We start from the raw sequence: 12,877 nt of genomic DNA, 5'->3' as shown, positions 1-12,877 counted from the left end.
GGAGGCTGCGGAGATCAACACAGCATCTTTATTACCGAGAGTCTGCATCTTTCAGTCTTAGCTTTAGATGCGTGCCAGCAGGGGCTTCAGAAAAGTAGCCCCCAAAAGCAGACCTAGGACTCTCCAGCCCCGGGCACAGGCCTCACACCCAGATGGGAAGGCAGGAAACACCCAGCTTCCTCATCTTGTGTTCCCTCATCAGTTAAGATACAGTCTTTGCCGGAGGGGGGGGGGCATGAGGGATGCAGAGAAGCACAAGTGTTAAACCAGGAAAACTCCTTCCAGAGACAGAAACAGCCAGAAACACGTAGGATCCACCCTACCCCACCCGAGACTCTGACACAAACCTCCCAGCTGCAATAGGGCGTCGTGCTTGCGTGTTTATCTCAACCATTCACCACACCCACCTCCTGTAGCAAAGTGCTCCCTGTTGCCTGGGCTCAGCATCCTCCCAGATCTGTCCTGCCTCCCTCCAGGATGCTTCCTCTGCCAGCTCGCTCTGAGTGCTTTCCCCAGCTTTCTCTACATGGTGAACCTTATCCCAAGACCAAACATCAACCCATGCCTTCCATGAGATTCGCTCTGACCTGCAAGGCAGACTAGACAACTCCTTCTTGGGGGACCAGCTGCATATGTATGTATTTCTTTGAATTCTAACCCCAGGACAATGTCAGCTCTGGTGGTTGTATCTGTCTCCTTAACATGGTGCTTCCTGCTTGCAAAGAATAGGCTTCTGTCATCCTTTTGTCCCCATGGAGTCCAGTGCAGTGCCTGGTACACAGGGAACAGGCGGCAAAGGCAGGGAGGAGAAGGGAACAGGGGCAAGAGGCAAAGACACATGGGCGGGCTGAGACAAGTGTGGGTGAGGGCGGGGGAAAGAGTGAGAGGCCAAGGAGGGGATGGGCATCTCAGGACAGGCTCTGTGTGTTGCAGTTGGAGAAGGACAGGTTTAAAGAAATCTCACAGAGCAGGTGGAGGTGAAGAGTGTGGAGGGGCAGGGCCTGGAGCAGGGGGGAGCCCAAGGGGGTGGCAGGGACCTCAGTGAGAACCTAAGCAAGGCAGCAGCTTTGAAGATGCAGAGGAAGGGCTGGATCGAGAGCCCAGCTCAAAGCTGGGTGGGGCAACTCTAGGCTTTCTTGTGTGTGCCATCAGGGTGGCTTTTGGTGCTGGGAACAGGTTGAGGGATATCAGAGAAGCCTGTTGAAAGGAGATGATTAGGTTTGAGGGACCCTTAGATTTTTTTTTTTTTTTTTTTTTTTTTTTTTTTTTTTGTCTTTTTGCCTCTTCTAGGACCACTTCCGCAGCATATGGAGGTTCCCAGGCTAGGGGTTGAATCAGAGCTGTAGCCACCGGCCTATGCCAGAGCCACAGCAATGCCAGATCCAAGCCATGTCTGCGACCTACACCACAGCTCATGGCAACGCCGGATCCTTAACCCACTGAGCAAGGCCAGGGATCGAACCCGCAGCCTCATGGTTCCTAGTCAGATTTGTTAACCACTGTGCCACCAAGGGAACTCCAGAGGGACCCTTAGATTTTACAGGTGAAGGTGTCCCTTGTCATTGGAAATTCCGGTCTGTCCAGTAGCTTTGGAAAGACTCAGCCCGTGGTGGAGATGAAGGAGTCGGGATGATCCGTGTGTAGGACGTGGTTGGAGCCATTGAGTTGGTAAGAGTCAGGGAACATAGCATGGAGAGAGCAGCTGGCTGAGAACGGGTTCTGGGGAGCAGCCACAATTTAGAGGCCAGGCTGAGGCCAAGAAACAGCCATAGGAAAGGGGACATTAAAGATGAGAATATCCCAGTGAGCAGTATCAGGGATGCGGGCCATGGAGGGGGGACCCGGCCCAAAAAGCAGCTGTTGGCTGGGATGACTAGGGATCCCCCCTGCCTTGTGCATTTCCCAGTTAGAGAAAAAGCACAAACAAGGTCCTGGCACTTTTTCATCATTGTGGCCTTTATTAATGATCAAGATTGGTCTCTGTCTCAGGAATGCCCTCTGGTGGGCAGGATGTGCAATAACATTATTCAGTAAGAGAGCCTTGAGTCAACACCACGTCTTTACCCTGAGAGAAGCAAAGCCCCCAACTCTCCGCCTTGCTTGGTATGACAGCATACACAGAATTTGAGATTAGTGTGGAAGCAAAGATCCCATATGCTGGGTAATGAGCTGCCCCAGCGCCCATTGTCCGATCCGTCTGGGTGCCTTCCAATGCTTGTTACCATGACATAGATGACACGCCCATGGCTCTGTGCCTCTTTGGCTCTCCGCCTTCACGTTTTTCTTTCCTTTTCTCCTCCCTTTTCCTCAAACAAAATCCGGACAATTGCTGTTTTAAATCCAGGCCTTGGGATTTCAAGTGGGTATGTGCCTAGATGTCCACAGGTGTGATTGCAAACCCATAAATTTCAAGCTTCTTCCTCCTGGGACCAGGGAAAAAGGGGCCTCTTGTACCCAAGCGAAGTGCTAAATTTGGCAACCGTGGCAAGCCTCTTGCATGGTGATTGTGATGAGCAGCATCTGTCGCCCAGCACCTGCCAGACTTCTCCTAGCCCAGCTGCAAAGCCAGCTCTGCCCAGCTGGCAGCAGCCAAAGAGCCTCACTTGCCTCGCCTGCCCTCCCAAGGAAAGGAAGGAAGCTGGAGAAGAAGCCCGGGCATGCTTGCCCTCTGGTGGGCAGGATGCGCAATGACAGCCAACCCAGCCCTCACTGCTACCTTGGTCTTAGCAGAATGATGTCCTTTGGCCAGCCTCCCCACCAGTACTGCCTAGCCACTGACTAGTCTTCGGAGGTAGAACTTGTCCTGCCTGCCCTCTGTGTGCAACCTAGGCCAGTCTGTTCTTCTCTTTGTAAAGGCGCTAAAACATTTGTAGGTTTCCATGTGCAGATCCTCCAGTTTTCCTACTCTTGCTCTTCTGTGAAATGATGTATTTATTTATTTATTTTATTTTTGTCTTTTTGCCTTTTCTTGAGCCGCTCCTGTGGCATATGGAGGTTCCCAGGCTAGGGGTCGAATCGGAGCTGTAGCCACCGACCTACGCCAGAGCCACAGCAACGCGGGATCCGAGCTGCGTCTACAACCTACAGCACAGCTCACGGCAACGCCAGATCCTTAACCCACTGAGCAAGGGCAGGGATCGAACCCGCAACCTCATGGTTCCTAGTCGGATTCGTTAACCACTGCGCCATGACGGGAACTCCATGAAATGGTGTATTTAATAGTGGTGTATATCAGAATCTGAACAAGTACTAGAATATGTTAAAGGTTAGAAGTGGCTTTTGTGGGAGTTCCTGGTTGTGCCTCAGCGGGTTACAAACCCAGCTAGTATCCATGAAGAAACGGGTTCAATCCCTGGCCTCGTTCAGTGAGTTAAGGATCTGGCGCTGCCATGAGCTGTAGTGTAGGTCACAGATGTGGCTTGGATCCTGCATTGCTATGGCTGTGGCATAGGCTGGCAGATGCAGCTCTGATTGGACCCCTAGTCCGGGAACTTCCCTATGCTTGCTGCAGGTGCAGCCCTAAAAAGCAAAAACCAAACAAACAAAAAATATGTAGCTTTCATTTTATAATTTTAATGTATCTATTCATTGCCCAGTATTTTGATAGAGGTATGAACTTTTTTTAATGCCCATAGTACACCAGTTTGCATACGGATTTAATATAAAATGAACTAGGGAGTCTTCTTATATTTTATGTTATCTCTCCACCATGCTGCTAGTCCCACTTCACTGATGTGGAAGAAGAATGGCCAGCTGGAGCACTCAGACGCCTTTCTTTTTTGACACTTGAGGACTCTGTGCACCCAGCAGACACTCCGTGAATATCACTGACATAAAGGAACTGGGCCAGGGCTAGATTCCAAGCTGTGGAGTTCCTATCATGGCTCAGCAGTTAACAAATCTGACTAGCATCCATGAGGATGAAGATTTGATCCATGGCCTCGCTCAGTGGGTTAAGTAAGAATACACAGCCCGGCCTTCCCTGTGCTCTTGGCTTCACCCTCCAGGCTGTGGGCTCTGCAGAGGGATGCTGCTGGGATTGAGATCTTCCCAGGATGCTTTTCTTCCTGCAGGAATGGATGCCTGGACAGATAAAGGGATAGAGCTATAAAGATGTACAGGTATAAAATCAATAGTTGTCTTAATAGCCATCCCTGAAATGTGCCAGGAATATAAAGAGACCTTCTGGCTTCAGTCTTGCCATGTACTAGCTGTGTGTCTTTGAGAAGGCCATTCACCTCTCTGAGCCTTTATTTCCCCACTGTGAAATGAGGAGAGGTGCTGACATTAATGGTCTCTGAGGCAGCGCCTCTAGATGTAAAGTTATGGCAGCTTTTGTTTTTGTTTTTGTTTTTTTGTTTGTTTGTTTTTTTGTTTTTTAGGCTAGCATGTGCAGCATATGGAAATTTCCAGGCTAGGGTTCAAATCAATGCTGCAGCTGCCATCCTACACCACAGCCTCAGCTACGCCAGCTCCAAGCAGTGTCTGCAACCCGCACCACAGCTCACAGCAATGCCAACCCACTGAGCCAGACCAGGGATCGAACCCGCATCTTCATGGATACTAGTCGGGTTCAAGCCACAATGAGAACTCCCTAAAGTTATAATTCTTAGGATTTAAATTATTTATGATGAGAAGATTCCACCATGATTTCACAGCTATTCTGGGTCAAGGTGACGGGTCCCCAGCAGAAAATGCAGTGGAAGAGATGAAAGTTAGACTTGGGGATGATTTGCTGTCAGTAGTTTCCTGCTGCAAGGAATTCTGAGGCAGTGTAACAGCAGGATGGGTGGTGGCTTGGTTTGGTTTGGTTTGGGTGAACCACTTACAGTTTCAAGGGGAAAAGAAGCCTTGGCTGGGGGCCTGGCCGAAGTTCCCTGTCCTGGCTCTCCTCACACACTGTCGTCCAGCCAAGACCTTTTGTCTGACTTAAAGGGTTTTTTTTTTACACATTTTATTATTATTATTATTATTATTATTATTTTGTCTTTTTTTTTTTTTTTTTTTTTTTGCCTTTTCCAGGGCCACTCCCGCGGCATATGGAGGTTCCCAGGCTAGGGGTCCAGTCGGAGCTGTAGCTGCCAGCCTACACCACAGCCACAGCAACACGGGATCCGGGCTGCGTCTGTGACCTACACCCCAGCTCAGGGCAATGCCGGATCCTTAACCCATTGAGCAAGGCCAGGGATCAAACCTGCAACCAATCTCATGGTTCCTAGTTGGATTCGTTAACCACTGAGTCACGACAGGAACTCTGACACATTTTTAAACTTTAGACTCTGAGATGCTATTCTCTCCTTAGAGGACAATTTAGAGTATGGGGGCTGGGGGGGGCACTAGGGGTGAAGGGGAGGTGATACCAGCCTCTGGAGAAGGACCACACCCTTCTCACACAGGGGCTCACAAGACATTTTTATTTTCTCTTTATTTCCCTATCTTTTTAAAAAATTAGAGTTAATTTATAACGCTGTACCAATTTCTGCCATACTGTGCAGCAAAGTGACCCAGTCATACATATATATACATTCCCTTTCTTATATTATCTTCAATGGTCTATCCCAAGAGACTGGATATAGCTCCCTGCGCTATACGGCAGAACCTCTAAATGTAATAGTTTGCATCTACGAACCCCAAACTCCCGGTCCAACCCACTCCCTTCCCCTCCCCCTTGGCAACCCCAAGTCTGTTGTCTATCTCTGTGAGTCTGTTTCTGTTTTGTAGATAGGCTCCTCTGTGCCCTAGTCTAGATTCCATATGTAAGTGATATCATATGGTGTTTGTCTTTCTCTTTCTGACTTATATATTTAACCGGGGGGTGGTGGGGGGAAGGCCATCAGAACTGGGGTCAGTTAGCCCACTGAGATTAAAAAGTGCCAAGCCAAAAAAACAAAACAAAACAAAACAAAAACCCACAACTCATGGACCATGGACATGGAGAACAGATTTGTGGTTGCCAGGGGGAGGGGGAAGGAGTGGGATGGACTGGGAATTTGGGGTTCATAGATGCGAATTATTGCATTTGGAGAGGATAAGCAGTGAGATCCTGCTGTATAGCCACATCTAGTCACTTGTGATGGAACATGATGGAGGATAATGTGAGAAAAAGAATGCATATGGGTGTTCTCATGGTGACTCAGTGTTTAACAAACCCAGCTAGGAACCATGAGGTTTCGGGTTCGATCCCTGACCTTGCTCAGTGGGTTAAGGATCCGGCGCTGCTGTGAGCTGTGGTGTAGGTTGCAGATGGGGCTTGGATCCTGTGTTGCTGTGGCTGTGGTGTAGGCCGGCGGCTACAGCTCTGATTTGATCCCTATTCTGGGAACCTCCATATGCCGCGGGTGCGGCCCTTTAAAAAAAAAAAAAAAAAAAAGAATGCATATATATATATATATACATATATATATATATATGTGTGTGATTGGATCGCTTTGCTGTACAGCAGAAATTGACAGGACATTGTAAATCAACTATAATTTTTTTTTTTGGTCTTTTTGCCATTTCTTGGGCCGTTCCCGCAGCACATGGAGGTTCCCAGGCTAGGGGTGGAATTGGAGCTGTAGCCGCCGGCCTACACCACAGCCACAGCAACACGGGATCCAAGCCGCATCTGCAACCTACACCACAGCTCACAGCAACGCCGGATCGTTAACCCACTGAGCAATGTCAGGGATCGAACCCGCAACCTCATGGTTCCTAGTCGGATTCATTAACCACTGAACCACAACGGGAACTCCCAAAATCAGCTATAATTAAAAAAATTTTTTTGTATAAAAAAAATAAAAGAGCCAAGTCGAGGGTAGCGGTGTCCTGCTGGGTTCTGCCATCTCCCCGTGGGCATTTGTCCTCTGTGCCCTCCAGCACCTCTGACACTCCGGACTGAATGAAACTTTTTTGTCATTCACGAACCCTCTTCCCCTCAGGAGCTGACAAGCCAAGTCCTTTTAATTCTGTCCTGTGATGGGGGGGGGGACAGGGGAGCAAGGTGCAGAGGATGGACCATGAAAATCAGAAATACAGTATAAAGTCCTGTATGTCCTCTTAGGCACACCCTCCAGAGCCCTTCAGAAAAGGCATCTCACCTTATCCCACATCTAGAAGTGAGCTTCAGGAGTTCCCGTGGTGGCTCAGCAGTAACGAACCCGACTCATATCCATGACGTTGCAGGTTCAATCCCTGGCCCCCCGCAGTGGGTTAAGGATCCTGCCTTGCTGTGAGCTGTGGTGTAGGTTGCAGATGTGTCTCAATCCTGCGTTGCTGTGGCTTTGGCATAGGCCGGCAGGTGCAGCTCCCGTTTGACCCCTAGCCTGAGAACCTCCATATGCCACAGGTGCGGCCCTAAATTAAAAAAAAGAGTTCCCATCGTGGCTCAGTGGTTAATGAATCTGAATAGTATCCATGAGGACACAGGTTCAATCTCTGGCCTGGCTCAGTGGGTTAAGGATCTGGCATTGCTGTGGCTGTAGTGTAGGTCAGCCGCTGTAGCTCCAATTCGACCCCTAGCCTGGGAACCTCCACATGCCGTAGGTGCGGCCCTAAAAAGCAAAAAAAAAAAAAAAAAAAAAGAAGTGACCTTCACTCTGCCAAAGCCTTAGGGCTGCTTCCCTGATGCTTCCTGGGTTCACCTGTGCCGTGTCCAGCCTTTCTGTAACGGGCACCCCGGGAAGAAGGCTGAGTCCCATAGAGCCATCGTGTGTGATTCCCACTGAACCCTGAAGTTCTGGGAGATGGACTTGTTTGGGGCAACCTCACTTATCAGACGGTCTTGTGCTTGTTTTTCTCTTCCAGGCTTTCACCACCTTCCTGTGTCTGTACGGCATGGTGTGGTATGCAGAGCACTATGGGCACCGGGAAAAGGTAGAGAAAAGAAGACAGACGTCTTTTTTTTTTTTTTTTGGTCTTTTTGCCTTTTCTGGGATTGCTCCCTCGGCATACGGAGATTCCCAGGCTAGGGGTCTAATCGGAGCCATAGCCATCGGCCTACGCTACAGCCACAGCAACGTGGGATCCGAGCCATGTCTGCAACCTACACCACAGCTCATGGCAACGCCGGATCCTTAACCCACTGAGCAAGGGCAGGGATCGAACCCGCAACCTCATGGTTCCTAGTCGGATTCGTTAACCACTGCGCCACGACAGGAACTCCCAGATGTCTTTTATTTAAAAGAATCTCATCCTGCCTGGTGCTTGAGCACATTCATGCGAGGGTGCGGTGTGGACGACACCGTGAGGGCCGGGCGTAGACATGCAGCCAGTTCAGAATGCATTTCCTATCAGTTGCCTTCCACGCTTGTGACTGCCTTGTTCAGGAGGACAGTACTTTTATCCCCATTTCTTCCTCTTCTTTTTTTCTTTTTACAGCTGCACCCCCCACATATGGAAGTTCCTGGGCCAGGGATTGAATTCAAGCCGCTGCCACGACCGACACCACAGCTGTAGCAACTCCAGATCCTTTAACCTACTTGCACTGGGCCAGGGATCGAACCTGCACCCTGCACCCAAGCCACTGCAGTCAGTTCTTAACCCACTGTGCCACAGTGGGAACTCCTATCCTTATTTCGTAAGGGGTTTAAAACTTAAAATGTTGATATATATGGAAAGCTGGTTCTCTGCTTCTTCCTGCATCCCAGCCTGGGGCTTCCACCCTGAAAGTCCTGCCCGCCCACATCGTAGTAAATACGGGGATTAAGTAGACGACAGACACGAGCGAGCTTAAAATGCTATAGCTGTCTTGTCAGCTGTACTTTCTAAGTAGAAGCAGCTTTCATCCTCTATTCATGCTTCTAGTCCAAGGAGCTAGAGGCGCTTCCTGAAAGGCTTATTCTGCGTCACCAGGGAGGTAGCCTTGGCTTTATAGCTGAGAGCAGAAGCATGAGGGGTTCTGTACTTGCAGCTGGGGATCCCCAGCCTGGGAGAGGTGGGGTGGAGCCTCCACCCGCGTTTGCAGGCACCCCTCCTCCCGGCAGCATCAAAGTTCCACCGCTAAGCCTGCCTCTCTTCCCAGACCTACTCAGAGTGTGAAGATGGCACATACAGTCCAGACATCGCCTGGCCTTCCGGAAAAGGTACAAAAGGTATCTCCTCCTTGCCCCTCCTTAACCCTCCTGGGTCCTCTCCCTCCCAAGGCCCAGGAAAGGGATTTAGAATCTGTATTTATCTTTCTTTTTGTCTGTCTTTTTTAGGGCCGCACCTGTGGCACATGGAGGTTCCCAGGCTAGGGGTCGAATCGGAGCTGAAGCTACCGGCCTACACCAGAGCCACAGCAACGCTGGATCCTTAACCCATTGAGCAAGGCCGGGGGTCAAACCCGCAACCTCATGGTTCCTAGTTGAATTCGTTTCCACTGCGCCACAATGGGAACTCTTAGAATCTGTGTTTATCCTTGGAATGTTGATCAACATATGCCCCAAAGGGTCTCAACCTACCTGTTGCCTGTCTCCTGTTACCCACTGGGAAACAGGCAAAGGGCTTGCAGGTTCTGTCCAAGAAACTCGCTTTGTCTGAAGAGGTGCCCCGTGGTTCTGCCTTTTCTGAGACAGGAGGACATAAGGAAGCCCCCACTGGCTCAAGCATCCCGATGGGGGGTGTTCTTCCTCCCGGCTTTCACCGTGAGTGAAAAAGGGTCAGGAAGAGTCGGGTGCCCATGGGAGAAGCCCCTTGTGGGAGGTGGATCAATTTAATGGCATTTAGTCCAGACACAGCGCAGCCCGAGAGGGATTTCAGCAGTGTGGTCAGGGATCTCCCACTGGCCTCTGCCCGTGGAGCATTTTGCCAAGACTTGGGGCCGCCTGGTTATTTTCAAGAATTAGGCTTGTAGCCTAACGACCCCAAGGAGGCTGCACTGGACAGTAATTCCTTGTCCGTTGTGAGCTGATGGTGGGGCCTGACCGAAGCGAGAGCACTGTGAATGCCAGAGACGGTGAATTTTAACTCACAGAAGTGCTCAGAGAAGCCGTGGTGAGGACAGGGAAAGCACTGACGAGGCGGTTACTCTCCTGAGCTCCTCGGAGGTCAAGTTCGTCACAGCCTTCTCTGGGGAAAACACTCCCCCCATCCCGGTCACCCTTTCTGAGATAGTTTCTCCTGAGGCATAGATCTGTGGAGGAATGCTGACGGAGCATCCCCCTGGGCTCCAGTCCTCAGAACCTCCCTCTTAGGTCAATCCCTGGCGCTTCCAGGTTCTCCATGGAAAAGACGAAAAGAAATAGGCAATGGTGCAGACATATGTAAATGGAAGGTAGACAAATAGTTTAAAAAAACAAAAACAAAAAACAACTGAGCCCTGGAGCAGAGAACCTTTTGGCCTGGCTGCTAGGTCAGGGGTTGTCCAGTGCTCAGCCTGAAGGCAGAGCCAGCCTGGTGCCAGGAAGTCCCGAGGACCCTCTACGCCTTACCCACCCCTCCCAGGAATGCCCACCCCCACCCCGACTCCGCTGGCTCCACCCTCCACCTGGCGGATGCAGAAGGCAGACGCCAGCTAATGCAGAAGGCTTTTTCTGAGCTCCAATCAAATGACAGAGTGCAGTCCCTGTAGGCGGTGAGCATCTGGAGAGCGCCTGCGGCATCTCCGGGGCTGCGGGGCATAAGTAGCAGCGCCCTGATTTGTAAAGGTGCCTTCACATCAGACCGTAGAGGGGAAGTAAGATCTTTGATTTTTGTCCAGACAGAAATCCTTTCCAGTTTAGAGATTGAGAAACAATGGTGCATAGCAGGCAAGGCGTGGAACAACCTAGGTTTTGGGAGGTAGACCCGTGTGGGTTCCGCTTTCATCGTCCGTCCTCGGTGCTTTGATTTTTAACTGAGCTCTCACTTCCGGTCCCCCTCACCATGACCACGGTCCACGCTACGGTGTGAGTGTAAACATCCATCAGGACCCTTCCCCCTCCTCCCGACTTGGTGGGGTCGTCCCTTGCACACCCAGATCCCAACTGTGCCGGTGCGGGGGTTTCGGTGCCTTGATGTATTGATGAGGCCACTAGATGGGGTGCAAGGATCAGCGGAGGAGCAGCAGCGGGCGGGTGGCCCCGGGGCAGGGAGAGCCGGATTCAGAGGCTTCAGAGCCCGGGAACCCTGCAGCCCTCGGTGATGGTGTGTCCTGATTCCCTTGGCTAGGTTCTGAAGACGGCCCACCCAAGCACCCGGGCAACAACGAGAGCCATTCTTCCAGAAGAAGGAACCGACATTCCAAGTCAAAAGTCACCAACGGAGTGGGAAAGAAATGAAAGCCCCTGGTTAATCAAGGACGTGCCAGGGAGTGCCTAGAACTGGGAGGGGACAGAGTCGGCCGGACCTCCCTGCGAGGAGATGGAAATGCAGGGCGCAAACGGGAAGGAGCGGGGGCTGGGGGGGGGGTCATTAATCGAGAGCCTGCGTCTTGTTTCCCACAGACCCGGCCGTGTCCAGCAGGCCATTGCCTGGGGTCCTTTGCCTCTCCGGGGTCTCTTGTAACTTCAGCGCTTGGCACGCAGTCACCACAGGTAGCAGGACAGCGTAGGCGGGAGAGGGTGGCTGTTTCCTCACCGTTGCCAGGGGCAGCTTTGTGCTTGCGTGTGTGGTGGATGCACTTTAAACATCTTCCTTCAGACAGGGCATCAACCAGGCAGTTCATGGCCAGGTTTTATTTTTCCGCATCTGCCTTTCTGTTTGACAGACTGGTTTCAGTCCAGACCCCTTCTCTGTCTTTTGTTGTCCCTTGTTTTTAAGTGAGGATGCTTAAAAACCTTCAGAAGCCACGGTTAAAGTTGAGCTGGGGGGAGGGCTCCCCTCTCTTTTAGAGGACAGAAGAGGGGAGCAGTGTACCTTACTGTTTGGCAACCGCCCCCACCCTGCCCCTTTTCAGAATCTTCAACCACTGGGCGGGTGGAAACCAGGCTGAGGAAAAGTTAGCGACCCACATAGGATCCTGGGCTCCAGATCAGAACCTTTCTGTTCCCTGTCAAATGTCACACGTCCAGACTTCTCCACCATGCACAGGCCGGGGACCTGCCGAGAGGCAGGGCTCCCCTCCGCGGCACCCCCTAACCCCACCCCAGCCAGGTGCCTTTTCCATTTTGTTTGTTTTTCCTTTCATGGTGTGTTGCTGACATTGTCTTTAGTCCCATGTGAGGTGCTGGTGAGTATTACCTTCCGACTGTGCCATGCTCTAGAACATTGACCCTGGTAGTTCACCACCTCTGATGGATCCCTGTTTTAAATAAAACAATTCACATGAAAGCCCATCAAATTCTGTCTCCGTAAAAGCGCTCATTTCTTTGCATCTTATTGGTATTTTCCACTCGTTGTAGGCAATCACCGTATTTTTCAAGTGACTTTAGGGTGATGTGACTGTGTACGTGTTTTATATAGGGAGAAGAAAGAAAAAAATGAGCACTGGAGATGGCCTGCAGACACCTGTGTCTTGTTTCCTAAACTTTCTGAGTGAACAAGATAATCCTTGTTTTGTTTACTATGGTGAGGGTTACATCAACCAAGTTGGATTTATTTTCTCTAACTAGTGGCCTATACCCAGTTGATTTTCCTTTTTTTTTTGAGGGGGTCTTTTTTTGTTTGGTCTTTTTAGGGCCACACTTGGGGCATACGGAGGTTCCCTGGCTAGGGGAACCAATTGGAGCTGTAGCCACCAGCCTACGCCAGAACCACAGCAATGTGGAATCCGAGCCACATCTGCAACCTACGCCACAGCTACACCAGCAATGCCGGGTCCTTAACCCAGCAAGTAAGGCCAGGGATCGAACTGGCATCCTCATGGATGCTCGTCCGGTTTGTAACCGCTGGGCCATGATGGGAACTGCTCCCAGTTGATTTTCTTATAGATATAAATTTGCTGAAAGCAATCCTTTTGTTCCCTCATTTCACAGAGCACAAAGGTTTCCATGTCTTT

The 12,877-nt window shown here is 50.7% G+C and overlaps 1 protein-coding gene across 3 annotated transcripts in view; it reads left to right on the top strand.

Moving 5' to 3' along the window:
* Positions 1 to 12,220, top strand: part of PTDSS1 (phosphatidylserine synthase 1) — a 78,224-nt gene extending 66,004 nt beyond the window's left edge. For 2 of the 3 annotated variants that reach the window (XM_021089073.1, XM_021089075.1), the window contains 3 exons: positions 7,786 to 7,854; positions 9,002 to 9,071; positions 11,110 to 12,220. In XM_021089073.1, the coding sequence (XP_020944732.1) occupies positions 7,786 to 7,854; positions 9,002 to 9,071; positions 11,110 to 11,219 (249 nt within the window). In that variant the 3' untranslated portion in view covers positions 11,220 to 12,220. The remainder of the gene's footprint in view (positions 1 to 7,785; positions 7,855 to 9,001; positions 9,072 to 11,109) is intronic. The other variant, XM_021089074.1, reaches the window with a different exon arrangement.

Source organism: Sus scrofa, chromosome 4 (genome assembly GCF_000003025.6).
Source record: "Sus scrofa isolate TJ Tabasco breed Duroc chromosome 4, Sscrofa11.1, whole genome shotgun sequence".
In the NCBI taxonomy this organism is placed as follows: domain Eukaryota; kingdom Metazoa; phylum Chordata; class Mammalia; order Artiodactyla; family Suidae; genus Sus; species Sus scrofa.
This window is presented reverse-complemented; position numbering and strand designations above follow the sequence as displayed.